The following is a 13,140-nucleotide window of genomic DNA, read 5'->3' as shown; positions in this document are numbered from 1 at the left end:
TGCCTGCTGGCTGTTTAAGGCCATTTCGGTCATCATACAGTAAACATCCGTCATCTTCTCATCAGTGACATACATCTAAATAGTCTCTGGGTCGATGCGTGTAAAGATTTTGGATGTCTTCTTGGACACTTTTAATGCTTCCAAACAGTTTGCTGGTGTAATAAAGCAGGCACAGAAAATCATAATATAAGGTTAGATTTATGGTTGCGATGTCGGGTGACCAAAATTTAATGTCTAGTCAGCGTCTAAGAACAATGTTATTTTGATTTCCAATAACGACATCAAATGACACTAATAATTAGTTGATTTTGGGTTGTTAGAAAATGATCGACATCTTAGTCGAGCCGAGATCTTAAACCAACGTCATATTGACGTCAAATACTGACATTTATTTGTCAGGTGTGGCAGCCAAAATCCAAAACCTGATAGACGTCATAGTGGTAACGTCCAAAAAGACATCAAGCTGAAGAAATCACAGGACTGATTTTTCTAATCCCCATAGACAAAGTAAAAATAAAGTAGTGACTGCAGGTTAAAGGAAAGTAGTGGAGTAAAAGTACTAATACAGCTCTAAAAATATACTCAAGGGAAAGTAAAAGTACACATTTTTGAAACTACTCAGTCAATTATAATTCCCTAGGAAAAACTACTCAATTACAGTAGTTTGAGCATTTGTAATGTGTTACTTTACCCCACTGCTCATGAAGAAAGAAGAAGAAATACATAGGCCTAATGTAAATCCCCCCAAAAAAGAAGGAAATTCTCAAAAGTTACAGATATACAGGTAGAGGTGGGATTTGGTGATTTTAGGGCCCCAAGCAAATCCAGCCATGGAGGTCAAAAGGTCTAAAATGCACCTTCATTCATTAATTTTCTTTTCAGCTTAGTTCCTTTATTAATCTGGGGTCGCCACAGTGGAGTGAACCTCCAACTTATCCAGCAAATGTTTTACACAGCGGATGCCCTTCCAGCCGAAACCCATCACTGGGAAACACTCATACGCACTCATTCACACACATTCAGTTAAAGTCAGAGTTATTAGCCCCGTGTTTATTTTTTTTCAGCACATTTCTAAACATAATAGTTTTAATAACTCATTTCTAATAACTGATTTATTTTATCTTTGTCATGATGACAGTAAATAATATTTGACTAGATATTCTTCAAGACACTTCTATACAGCTTAAGGTGACATTTAAAGGCTTAACTAGGTTAATTAGGCTAACTAGGCAGGTTAGAGTAATTAGGCAAGTTATTGTAAAGCGATGGTTTGTTCTGTAGACTATTGAGAAAAAAAATATATAGCTTAAAGGGGATAATAATTTTGTCCTTAAAATAGTGTTCAAAAAAATAAAAACTGCTTTTATTCTAGCCGAAATAAAACAAATAAGACTTTCTCCAGAAGAAAAAATATTATCAGACATACTGTGAACATTTCATTGCTCTGTTAAACATCATTTGGGAAAAATCTAAGGGGGACTAATAATTTTGACTTTGACTGTACACACACTACGGACAATTTAGCTTACCCAATTCATAGCACATGCCTTTGGAAACCCACGCCAACACTGGGAGAACATGCAAACTTCACACAGAAACCCCAACAGGCCCAGCTGGGGCTCGGACCAGTGACTTTCTTGCTGTGACGCAACAGTGCTAACCACTGAGCCACCCTGTCTCCCACTTTTATAATTATAAATGTTTTAATATTTTGTAGAAATTTTGATAAATCTTTTCAGGATTCTGTTAATAGCAGAACAGCGTTTAATTTAAATAGCACTGTTTTGTCAAATTATAAATGTATTTACAGTCACCTTTAATCATGGAGGTTTGATTATTAAATTAAAATTGTTTCAAACAAATATTAAACCTCAGACTATAGAGGAGTAAATAGTATGTAAAACTGAGGACAAATGTTGCACATGTTTACCCAGCACATGATATTTAGCATATTTCTGGACATGACTCTTACTGGTGCTCATTTTGTCTTCACTGCTTTATGGATTAAAACACTGATACAATAAAAAAAGACGATCAGAGCAGATGATGGGTTTGAAGAAAAGCAATAATCCTGATTCCTTCAGGGTGTTTAGGAGGATGAGACATTGCTGTCTTACAACATATTGTAGATTGAAAAATCAAATATGTTTTTAGGATTTAAATAAATGGTATGAGTGCATGTTATTTTCTCTAGAAAATGAATGTTTTGGTCCATTTTCCCTGAACAGACGTTACAGTGGGATGACAAACATGGATTAATGTTATGGTTGCATTCATTTATTGATTTTCTTTTCGGCTTAGTCCCTATATTAATCTGGGGTCGGCATAGTGGAATGAACCGCCAACTTATCCAGCATGTTTTACGCAGCGGATACCCTTCCAGCTGCAACCCATCACTGGGAAACATCCATACACAGTCATTCACACACATACACTACAGACAATTTAGTTCACCCAATTCACCTGTACCACACGTCTTTGGACTTTGCCCTTAGTGTCATACCAGTGACGATATACAGCCACATCGCACTGCTAGTTCGACTGCATAATTGTATGTATCAAAAAGAAAATCAAACACGGAGAGTCTCAAAACACTTTTGTATGAGGAACTACTTTCTTCCGCCATTCCTTCACATCTGAAGCTGACGTCAGAACAGCAAAAACCATTATTAATTCACTAATTTCACTTTAGAGCTAGCATTTGAATAATTATTTAGCGTAATGTCTAAAGTGATGACAAAACAGGCATTTTTGCTTACATTTTAGGATTATAAGGCTGAACGGCATGAAATGCCATCTCGGTCTAGAGATTTCCTAGAATTTCTTGCAATCAGAAGATCACAAAATTACTATAGTATAAATACAGCACTACAACATACAAAAGAGAGAGAGATCGACTTAAAATCATTTACGTTACCTGTTTAATAATGATTTGATCAGCTCTAGTTTGAAATCACTTGGTTTTCTTTTGAGCTCATTATGCGGTCTCTGTCGCCATCTTGTGGATGAACATCATCACCGTCTTTGCTCAAAGATCGCGCCGCGGATCGACGCGCTGTCTCTCAGAAATTATTTAAATATAGGCACTATCCTTATAAATCAACAGCATAGTTGCAATCTAAACAACTTCGTTCCCGACTAAAAAGCCTTAAAAGTACATTATGTTGCACAAAAGCAACAATATTTGTCAAACTGCAGAGGGTCATCTGCTTGACCGCTTCTTGCTGTATGTGGGCGGAGTAATACACAAGGGTGAAGGATAAGAAGTCGGGAACGTTTTTTCAGTAAAGAGCCATTGATTTTTTTAGCAAATGTATTTTTACAACTGTATTACTATAAAAAACTGAAAAATATTATACTATTACTACTAATACTGTATTATTATTATAATTTATAATATTACTATAAATAATACAGGTTTAAACAAAACCTTAATTTAAAATTTTTGCACAACTCAATGAATAGATAAATAAATAAAAATGAAGCATCACATGTTGAGCAAGTCCATGACTGAAGAAAGAATAATGTATAGTATTTTTATTTTCGCCATCTCCCACTTATGAATGTTGTTTGAATTTAAGTTAACATAGAAAAGTAGCTAAGTTGTTTGCCCTTTATTCCCTACGGAAAAAAACTGCTTAACCAGCCTAGGCTGGTTGGCTGGTTTTAGCTGGTCGACCAGCCTGGTTTTAGAGGCGTTTTGGCCATTTCCAGGCTGGTTTCCAGCCATTTTCAGCCTGGTCTGACCAGCTAAGATTAGCTTGACCAGCCTAGCCAGGCTGGGAGCCCACCCAAAACCAGGTGTGTCCAGCTTAAACCAGGCTGATAAAGCTGGTTTTAGCTGAATTTAGCTGGTCATTTTCCAGCCTGACCAGGTAAGACCTAAATGGCTGGAAACCAGCCTGGAAATGGCCAAAACCCCTCTAAAACCAGGCTGGTCAATCAGCTAAAACCAGCCCACCAGCCTAGGCTGGTTTAAGCTGGATTTTTCAGGTGTCGCAAAAGTTTATCCACATTGCTACAAAGGCACATTGATCAAAACGTCCTTTGTTTACTGAGTTCATATTCATTGTGTTGTAAAAAATTACAATTAAAAAGGGGATTATAATTGTATTTTCGATAGGAAACTGAACATTTTTTGAACGGTAAAATAATATTGATGAAAGACCGCTGGAGAGCACACATTTTTAGTCAAAGAGCCACATGTGGCTTGAGAGATATAGGTTCCCTACCACTGGATTAAGAGGCTATCAGCCAATCAGATTCATGAACCAGACAGAACTGTTGTATAAATATATTCATAACCACAATACACCACATTACTGTAGTAAAAACTTAAGAATACAGTATTTATTAATTTATCATTTCATATAGTTTATCCTACAGCATGCCATATGATAGCGTTAAATAAAAAAGTTGTAAATGCAATAATATTGGTTCGTTCATTTTTCTTCAATTAAGTCCCTGATTATCAGGGGTCACCACAGAAGAATGAACCGCCAACTACTCTGGCATTTGTTTAATGCAGCAGATGCCCTTCTAGCCACAACCCAGTACTGGGAAATACTATATACAGTATGATGCACTTTAGTATAGTATGGTTCAGAACACTGAAGTATATTTACTAAATATTACTATAGTGTTTTTACATGTGGGGCATGGACAGCCATTTTCTACATGTATATCCTAAAAGCACCAGTTTAATGTGGACATCAGCTCTTTAAGTGCATGTGGACACTCGCTGACCAGGATGAGAATCGCAAACTCAGCTGCTAATGTGAAGCGAGAGAGAGAGAGAGAGAGAGAGAGAGAGAAAGAGCATACGAAGGACAGGCGCGTTCTTGCCGTGGAGCAGATAATGAAGAGGTCACCGCTGAAGAAGAAGCCTGAATGTCAATACTTTTTTCTGCATGGCACAGGCACTTAGAAGATCAATATCTCCAGGAAAAAGGCAGAGATTTCAAGCCTGGCACACGACTGCAGAGGCCGATTAATAAATCTGGCTCTAGTGTAATTGGAGCTCGGAGGTAGAGAACGCAATAAAACAACCTTGTTGGGAATTGATTTATATGCACAGACGTTTATATGTAGCAATCACTTGGCTAGTTCAGTATTTATTTTATTTTTTTTAGACAAACTGCTCCAACTAGCTGAGAATTATGGAGGCCAATTCCATCATAAAATGTTTTTTAAAGGTGCAGTGTGTTATTTTCACCACTAGTTGTGCATTCACAACAAACAAAGGTGTCTTTGACACATCCTTTGGGTTTTTATCATACTAATTATATTTTAGGCTTCTGTTATAACGCTGCTCTGTGCAGTTTAATAAAACACAACATATTGAAGCAACTGTAGTGTCTCACTTGTTTTCTATAAAACCAAACCGGACACCGAGAACAGTGCTTAATTTGAGCCGGATCTTGCAGGATCCTGCTCTAGATAATGTCAGATATTATATGTCGGCTTAGTCCCTTTATTAATCCAGGGTCGCCACAGTGGAATGAACCGCCAACTTAATTTTACCCAATTAACCATTTTTTACACAGCGGATGCCCTTTCAGCCGCAACCCATCTCTTGGAAACATCCACACACAATCATTCACACACGCTCATACGCTATGGACAATTTAGCCTACCCAATTCACCTGTACCGCATGTCTTTGGACTGTAGGGGAAAGCAAAGCACCCGGAAGAAACCCACGCAACCGCAGGGAGAACATGCAAACTCCACACAGAAACACCAACTGACCCAGCCGAGGCTCGAACCAGGGACCTTCTTGCTGTGAGGCAACAGCACTACCTACTGCGCCACTATGTGTTACCCTATTTCCTTTTATTTCAGAAATGATTCATTTACAAATTAAGCACTGACCGAGAGTGTGTGATTAGCATGAACACACAGCACACGCACCGTCTCACTAACTGCCATTGAAACATTTGGGATAATGTAAGAACATAAGTCAACAAAATATATAATCCTGTTCTAGGGGGGTTTGGATATTTTAATTCAAATAATCGTACATATTCTGCCGTTAATTTCAAGATATATATGCTGGCAGGAACATGTATGAGGACGTTTTACTCAATTCTGCAGGTGCATTATTAATTCATGCATTTGTCAGAATCTCCGTGCCGGCATGTAACTGCGGGCAGCACTATGAGGTGTAAAAATCAAAATAACTTCACTGTCAGATGATATATGATATATATGTAAACTATATGTATGTATAGTAAGTAAACTATATGTATGTATGTATATATACACACACACACACACACACACACACACACACACACACACACACACACACACACACACACACACACACACACACACACACACACACACACACACACACACACACACACACACACACACATATATATATATATATATATATATATATATATATATATATATATATATATATATATATATATATATATGGCACTGTGCATACAAACGTTTTACTCTAAATAAATATAAAATAAAGAAATAAATTATATATAAAGTGATCAGCATAAATTAATATTTCTATCCATTTCTCAGTGAATATAGCCCCAAATTTTTGGTGCATTGAAACAAGTATCAATAACATATATAGGATTAGAAACATCATAAAATTGAATTGATTGCAAAAATTAATGCAATAAAAGAAAACCTCTGTTATGAAATCCCAGAGGCTCAACTCCCTCTTTAATGCTGAATTTGAGATTTGAAACAGTTCGTTGTTTGTCAAGGATTCAGAGCAATTCCTAATGGGAAACACAGAATTTAACATTTGGCAATTTCACAACAGTGAATATACAGCAACATTTGCCTTGGCAAACACCACTAAAAACAGCAAATCCCTGATAGGACGAGCAAACATATGTTTTTCTTTTTTTTCTTTTTTCTTTTTTTTTTTTTTAAATCTGAGCTTAGTTTTTCATTACAGATCTGTTCCAAGTAAACCAAAACACACACTCGCAGAAATAAAAGGCTCAAACACTGGAGTGGTATCTTTTGAAAAGCCAGATTGGTATACATATTTTTACCCTAAAGGTACACATTGGTACCTAAAAAATACAGCACTCTAAAAAACTTCTAGATTGTAATAACCCAGCACTGAGTCAAATATAAACAAACCTAACAATTTTTTAAACTGAATTACAGTTTTTCTCAGTCGCTTTGGTGCATTTCTCACTACACTATTTACATTTGCACAACAGGTAATGCATTTCTCAAAACAATTAGTCATTTTTGCACATCCTAGTAGCAGTTTCTCATTCTTTTGAACACATTGAGAATGCTTTTGGACATGCATCATTTGCTTTCATACAACTCTCTGCTGTTTATAACATTATCATCTGCTTGTGTCATGTCAGTCAAAATGAACTAAACTTGTAAATGCTGAAATGTCATTCTATATAAAACTAACAGTGCTCATTTCATTACTTAAGTCATTACATACAAAAATGTTAAACTAGTTGTCAAAATCTGTCAAGCTAATTTTTTTAACAGATTTAAATCTTTATTTTCCTGAAAATGTCTTTAAAATTGAACAATTTGATGAATGATTTACAGACCTGCGTATGTTGTAGGCTCAGTTCCAATGTGTACTGCAATATTGTGTACAGTTGTGCACAGCTCTGCCTAAAGGGAGTTTATGTTTGTTGTAAATAAGGGTGCATTGATTCTTTTGCACAATGCTGGGAATAAATTAGGATTGCAAAGAGCAAATGCAGTAAAAATGTAAAACATACATATTCAGTGTCTTGTGCTTAGATACCTCACTAAATGCAGTGATGTCTAACTTTACTGTAGTTTTTAAATGGCTGTGCAAATAGTATACAGTGCTGTCTTGAGCATTTTCAGGAAGTGTCACCAAAATCAGACTTTTTTGCATTGAAAAAATGTACAGAGTAAACTGTCATAATGAAAACATGACTAAGCCATTTGACTATCTTGTTCATAAACAATGGTGACAGGACTTTTCATTTTGATGATACTGACTCTTTCATTGACATGAATACTTGCTTTTGAGGAATGAACTAGCCATTTTGAGCATGTGATGCGCTTTTGCAGGTTATCAGCTGGGTTTTGCAGTTTGTACTAATTGTTTTGAGAAAATCATTAAATGTTGTGCAAAAATGCACTAGTGTTGTGAGAAACGCACCAAAGCGACTGAGAAAAACTGTAAAATACACATTTTACCCCAATTGGTTGTGTTTGTCTATTTTTGACCCAACATTGGGTTACAACAATATAGAGTACATTTTTGTACCTGAAGGGTCCATATTCCATAAAGGCAGTGATGGAAAAAGCTACTTTTTAAAGTATTAAATTACAATCTGAAGCCCAGATAAAATAAAAAAAGCAAAAATAGCATAACACATTTTATTACTTAAAGTGTCACTTTTGGGTTGTTGTAAACCACTGTTGGGTCAAATATGGACAAGCACAACCAATAAGTTACAACAACCCAGCAATTTTCAGAGTGTACATTTATGTATCTAAAGAGTCCATATTGGTACAATAAGCTGCATATTAGTACTTAAAAAGTACAGCATGATGTATATTAATTATGGTATAATATAGACCCTTCAGGTACAAAAAATGCTGGGTTGTTGTAAACCAGTGTTGGGTCAAATATGGACAAACCCAACACTTAATAATTTTTTTTAAATTAAATTTATATGACACTTTTTAACAGATTGATTGGGTTAAATATGGACAAATACAGTCAATGGGTTAAAACGTGTAATTGAAATTTAATTGGAAAAATTGAGGCATCAATTGATATCAATAAGGACCCTTTAGTTATAATAAATGTAGGCTACTATCTAAGGCTGCTATCTAAAAAATGCTGGGTTGCTATAAACCAATGTTGGGTCAAACATGGGCAAACCCAACCAATGGATTAAAAAGTGTTTAAATTTAACTGGAAAAATTGAGGCAATGTTGGGTTTGTCCATATTTGACCTAACATTGGGTCAAATATGGACCCAGTTACCACAACCCAGCATTTCTTAAGTGTACATTCATGTCCATATTTGTAGCATAAAGTTGCATATTCTTAAATAGTACAGTATGATGTATATTATGGTATAAAATAGACCCTTCAAGTACAAAAATGTACCCTTACGAATGCTGGGTTGTTGTAAACCAATGCAGGGTCAAATATGGACAAATAAATAAATATTGATAAATATAGATGCCTGAAGAGTCCATATTGGTACCATAAAGGTGCATATTAGTACCTAAAATATACAGTATGGTGTACCCTTTCAATGTTTATAAATACTAATATTTACTTTTATTGTATAATATAGACCCTTCAGGAAAAAAATGAGTTTGTTGTAAACCAAGGTAGGGTCAAATATGGACAAACCCAACAATGCATACATTTTTATTTAAATTGAAACAACTTTTTTTAAACCCATTGGTTGGGTTAAATATGGACAAACACAACCAATGGGTTGAAACATGCCATTTCAATTTAACTGAAAAAAAGACACATTGTTGGGTTTGTCCATATTTGACCCAACACTGGGTATCAACAACCCAGCATTTCTTAAAGTGTATTTATGTACCTGAAGGGTTCATACCTGAAGTACAGTATGGTGTATGTTATGGTATAATATAGACCCTTCAGGTACAAAAATGTACACTCAAGAAATGCTGGGTTGTTGTAAACCTATGCTGGGTCAAGTATGGACATATAAAAATATGGACACCTAAAGAGTCCACATTGATACCATAAAGGTGCATATTTATACCTAAAAAATAGATACATTAATATGTTTACAACAACCCAGCATTTCTTGAGTGTACATTTTTGTACCTGAAGAGTCCATATTGGTACTATAAGGCTGCAAATTAATACCTTAAGTGCAATACGTCAAAGCACAACCTCTATTAAGAAATCCTATTGACTTGATGTCATGTTTAATACTGCCTTTGGGATTTTAAGCAGTTTTATAGTTTATCATTCAGTTAAATCCAGGACAAAACTCTCAGGATTTAAGAATTTGTCCATTTAGACAGTAAATACAGCAACATTTGACAAACATGACTAAAACCCTTCAGGTACTAATAATAGGCTATCAGAAATAGCTGGATTTTGTAACACAATGTTGGATCATATATGGACAAACCCAACTGCTGGGTTAAAAAAAGAAGAGTAATTTAAACTGAATTGAAATGAACACAATGTTGTGTTTGTCCTGAATTGACCCAGCATTTTTAAGCTAAGAGCTAAGCTTTTGAAGATACCAGCCCGTTGACCTCTATTATACAGTCTTCAATGTGTTTTTTCCTAAGAAAACCTGAAAAGCGAAAGACTCGTATGTCTCAATTCGATCTCCGTTTACTCTCGCGGCATCATTTTCTGTGTTAAATGAAGCCGAAAGCACTCTGCGCTTGTTTTCTCTCCACTTCAGCAGAACAGATCCGGGGTACAGGACAGCATTCATGCCATCGGCTCTGATGTCATGAATGCTGAGTGTGTGTTAGACGCAGGACGGGGTTCAGGTGGGAGTGTGAGAACGCTCCTATTCAGCATATGGGCATCTGCTTGGACGCAGGAACCATAATGCACTGTGGGGGTGGGAGGGGGGGGGGGGGGGCGCTTCTTACGAGAGAGACGCCATTTTACATAGACAAACACACACACACACACGCACTCTCATACACCCTCGCAATGCTGAGCCATCTTACCTCAGGTCCCAAAATAAAAAGGCTACAATGATTCACCTTCCGGCACTTATACTCTCAGTATGATGTCATTTCAATGCAAGTGGCCCCATAAAACATGAAATCTGGGTCTCATGAAGCACCACTGATGATTTAAATGCATAATTAATTGCTAGTGCGTAAATCTAGGCTAGTGCTCATGCAACAAATTACATATATATATATAAAAAACAAGGCTACATCACAGTCTTCCAGTGCACTGCTTTTCTTCACAGCCTAAAGACACAAAAAGGGTCTGCGCTATATGCTTTTTTTTTTTTTTTTTTTTTTTTTGCTGTCACACAGGTTTACGCAAGATGTATGAGCTGTTTAAAAGGACTGAAGATAGAGAAACAAACCAAGACAAGAAAAAAGGAAGAAGAAAAACAGACTTAAGCATCTTGCTGCATAGACAGTCATTGAGAGACTGTGTATGGCATGAATTAAAAGAGATTTTGGAGCAATATGGGTGCGGTATGACTACATAATACTTGCTTTAACTAATAATACACATTTATATTTATAATCATTCATGCATCATTAATAAAGCCATCAGATTCCAGCTTACCTTTTGATGTAGTTCTTGCCATAGAGGATTTGCTGCAATAAGGTGACCAGTCCGAACGCGCATATGAAAATAAAACACAGGGATCTGTTTCCTAGCAGATCCCTACTAGCTGTGGGATCTGAGTAGCCCATTCTTCTGCCACGGTCGCGTATTTTCCCTATTGAAAACACATTGGGTCACGCCCGCGCGTGTTTACCGTTCTCACGGGCACTGATGCGCGCTCGGGATCCATAGCAGCTGCTTTGTTTTGCTTCACTATCGTGCTTAAAGCAATCTGTCCGTGCTTATGTCAGATAAAGCGATGGTATAACTGCTCTTTGAGGTGAATTGTCTATGTTTAGAATATGTCGCACAGCCTACAAAGACGCGCCACTCCTGCAGAATGCGCGTGCCATACATGGAGCGCGCGCGGTCGGTGACGCGCTCCTATCACTCTCATCAGCACCAATGAGGCGGGGAGAAACTGCAGACACCATAAATGAAACTATTAATAAAACGCGACGCAAGATGGAATTACAAGAGGATTCATAGACTATTGATAGTTGGACATATTGAATTAATACAATTACCTATACACGAAGGTTAAACGCAAGTTAGAGAACACGTGATATTAAAGTAATTAAGTGAACATTATTTAAAAAAATAAAAAATTATAAATAAATGAATAAATAATAATAATAATAATGCATATATATATTTAAGGTGGTTCATTCCGCTGTGGCGACCCCTTATAAATTAAAGGGACTAAGTTGAAGGAAAGTAAATTAAACATATGTTTAATTAAATTGAAATATTGTTATTGATTTAATATCGTTCTCAAGCTGGATTCCTGGAGGGCCGCAGCTCTACATAGTTTTGCTCCAACCCTAATCAAACACATCTGATCCTACTAATCAAGGTGATCAAAACTACTAGTGACTATTAAGTCTGTGTGAGTTGTTTGAGGCTAAACTATGCAGAGCTGCGGCCCTCCAGGAATTGAGTTTGAGACCGTTGATTTAATACAACGTAATTAAACATGATCATGTAATTTGTCATGTAAATATAATAAGAATAAGAATATAAGTATATAATAAGTATAATAATTGTAATGTAAATATAATGAATAAATAAATAAATATGAGGTGATGCATGTTAAAAAACAGCAGTTAAAATATATATTTTTTTATTTTAATTCAATTCAATTCAGCTTTATTTGTATAGCGCTTTTACAATGTAGATTGTGTCAAAGCAGCTTCACATAAATGGTCATAGTAACTGGATCAGGGCAGTTCAGTTTTTTAGTGTTTAAGTTCAGTTCAGTTTAGCTCAGTTCAGTGTGATTTAATCATTACTGAGAGTTCAAACACTGAAGAGCTAATTCATTGATGCGTAGCTCTACCAATCCTGAACCATGCGAGCCAGTGGCGACAGCGGAGAGGGAAAAAAAAACTTGAGAGAACCAGACTCTATTGATCTATAAATACCAGATTTTATTGAAGGTTTTTAATTTATTATTATATTTTATTATAGCCTAATGCTAATTGATAAACATTAAATATATAAAGTGGACCACATTTTATACCATGTATCATTTTTTTTATTAGACAGCAATTTAACTTTTGAAATTCATATTTCCCATGTCACAAAAACTGCATTCTTTCATCTGAGAAATATCGCTAAGTTACGAAGTATGCTATCCATCTCAGATGCAGAAAAGCTAGTCCATGCTTTTCTGACTTCTAGGCTGGATTACTGCAATGCTCTGTTCGCTGGTTGCCCAGCATTCTCTATTAACAAACTTCAGCTAGTACAAAATGCAGCTGCCAGAGTTCTTACCAGGTCTAGAAAATATGATCATATCACCCCAGTTTTA

At 36.1% G+C, this 13,140-nt stretch overlaps 1 protein-coding gene and 1 long non-coding RNA gene across 4 annotated transcripts in view; one reads left to right on the top strand and one right to left on the bottom strand.

Moving 5' to 3' along the window:
* The window catches only part of st8sia5 (ST8 alpha-N-acetyl-neuraminide alpha-2,8-sialyltransferase 5), a 32,601-nt gene extending 20,912 nt beyond the window's left edge, over positions 1 to 11,689 (bottom strand). For 2 of the 3 annotated variants that reach the window (NM_001204154.1, NM_001204155.1), the window contains exon 1: positions 11,286 to 11,656. In NM_001204154.1, the coding sequence (NP_001191083.1) occupies positions 11,286 to 11,416 (131 nt within the window). In that variant the 5' untranslated portion in view covers positions 11,417 to 11,656. Of the gene's footprint in view, positions 1 to 11,285 lie in introns of all 3 variants that reach the window. The other variant, XM_087299791.1, reaches the window with a different exon arrangement.
* LOC147831735 (uncharacterized) lies at positions 6,911 to 11,691 on the top strand. The gene is made up of 3 exons (XR_015519909.1): positions 6,911 to 8,627; positions 9,158 to 9,727; positions 9,813 to 11,691. It is a non-coding gene; the product is annotated as an uncharacterized LOC147831735 (long non-coding RNA).
* The last annotated feature ends 1,449 nt before the right edge of the window (positions 11,692 to 13,140 follow it).

The sequence above is a fragment of the Danio rerio genome, chromosome 21 (assembly GCF_052040795.2).
Source record: "Danio rerio strain M-AB ecotype USA chromosome 21, GRCz13ab, whole genome shotgun sequence".
In the NCBI taxonomy this organism is placed as follows: Eukaryota; Metazoa; Chordata; class Actinopteri; order Cypriniformes; family Danionidae; genus Danio; species Danio rerio.
Note: the sequence above shows the minus strand (reverse complement) of the source record. Positions and strands in the feature narration are given on the sequence as shown.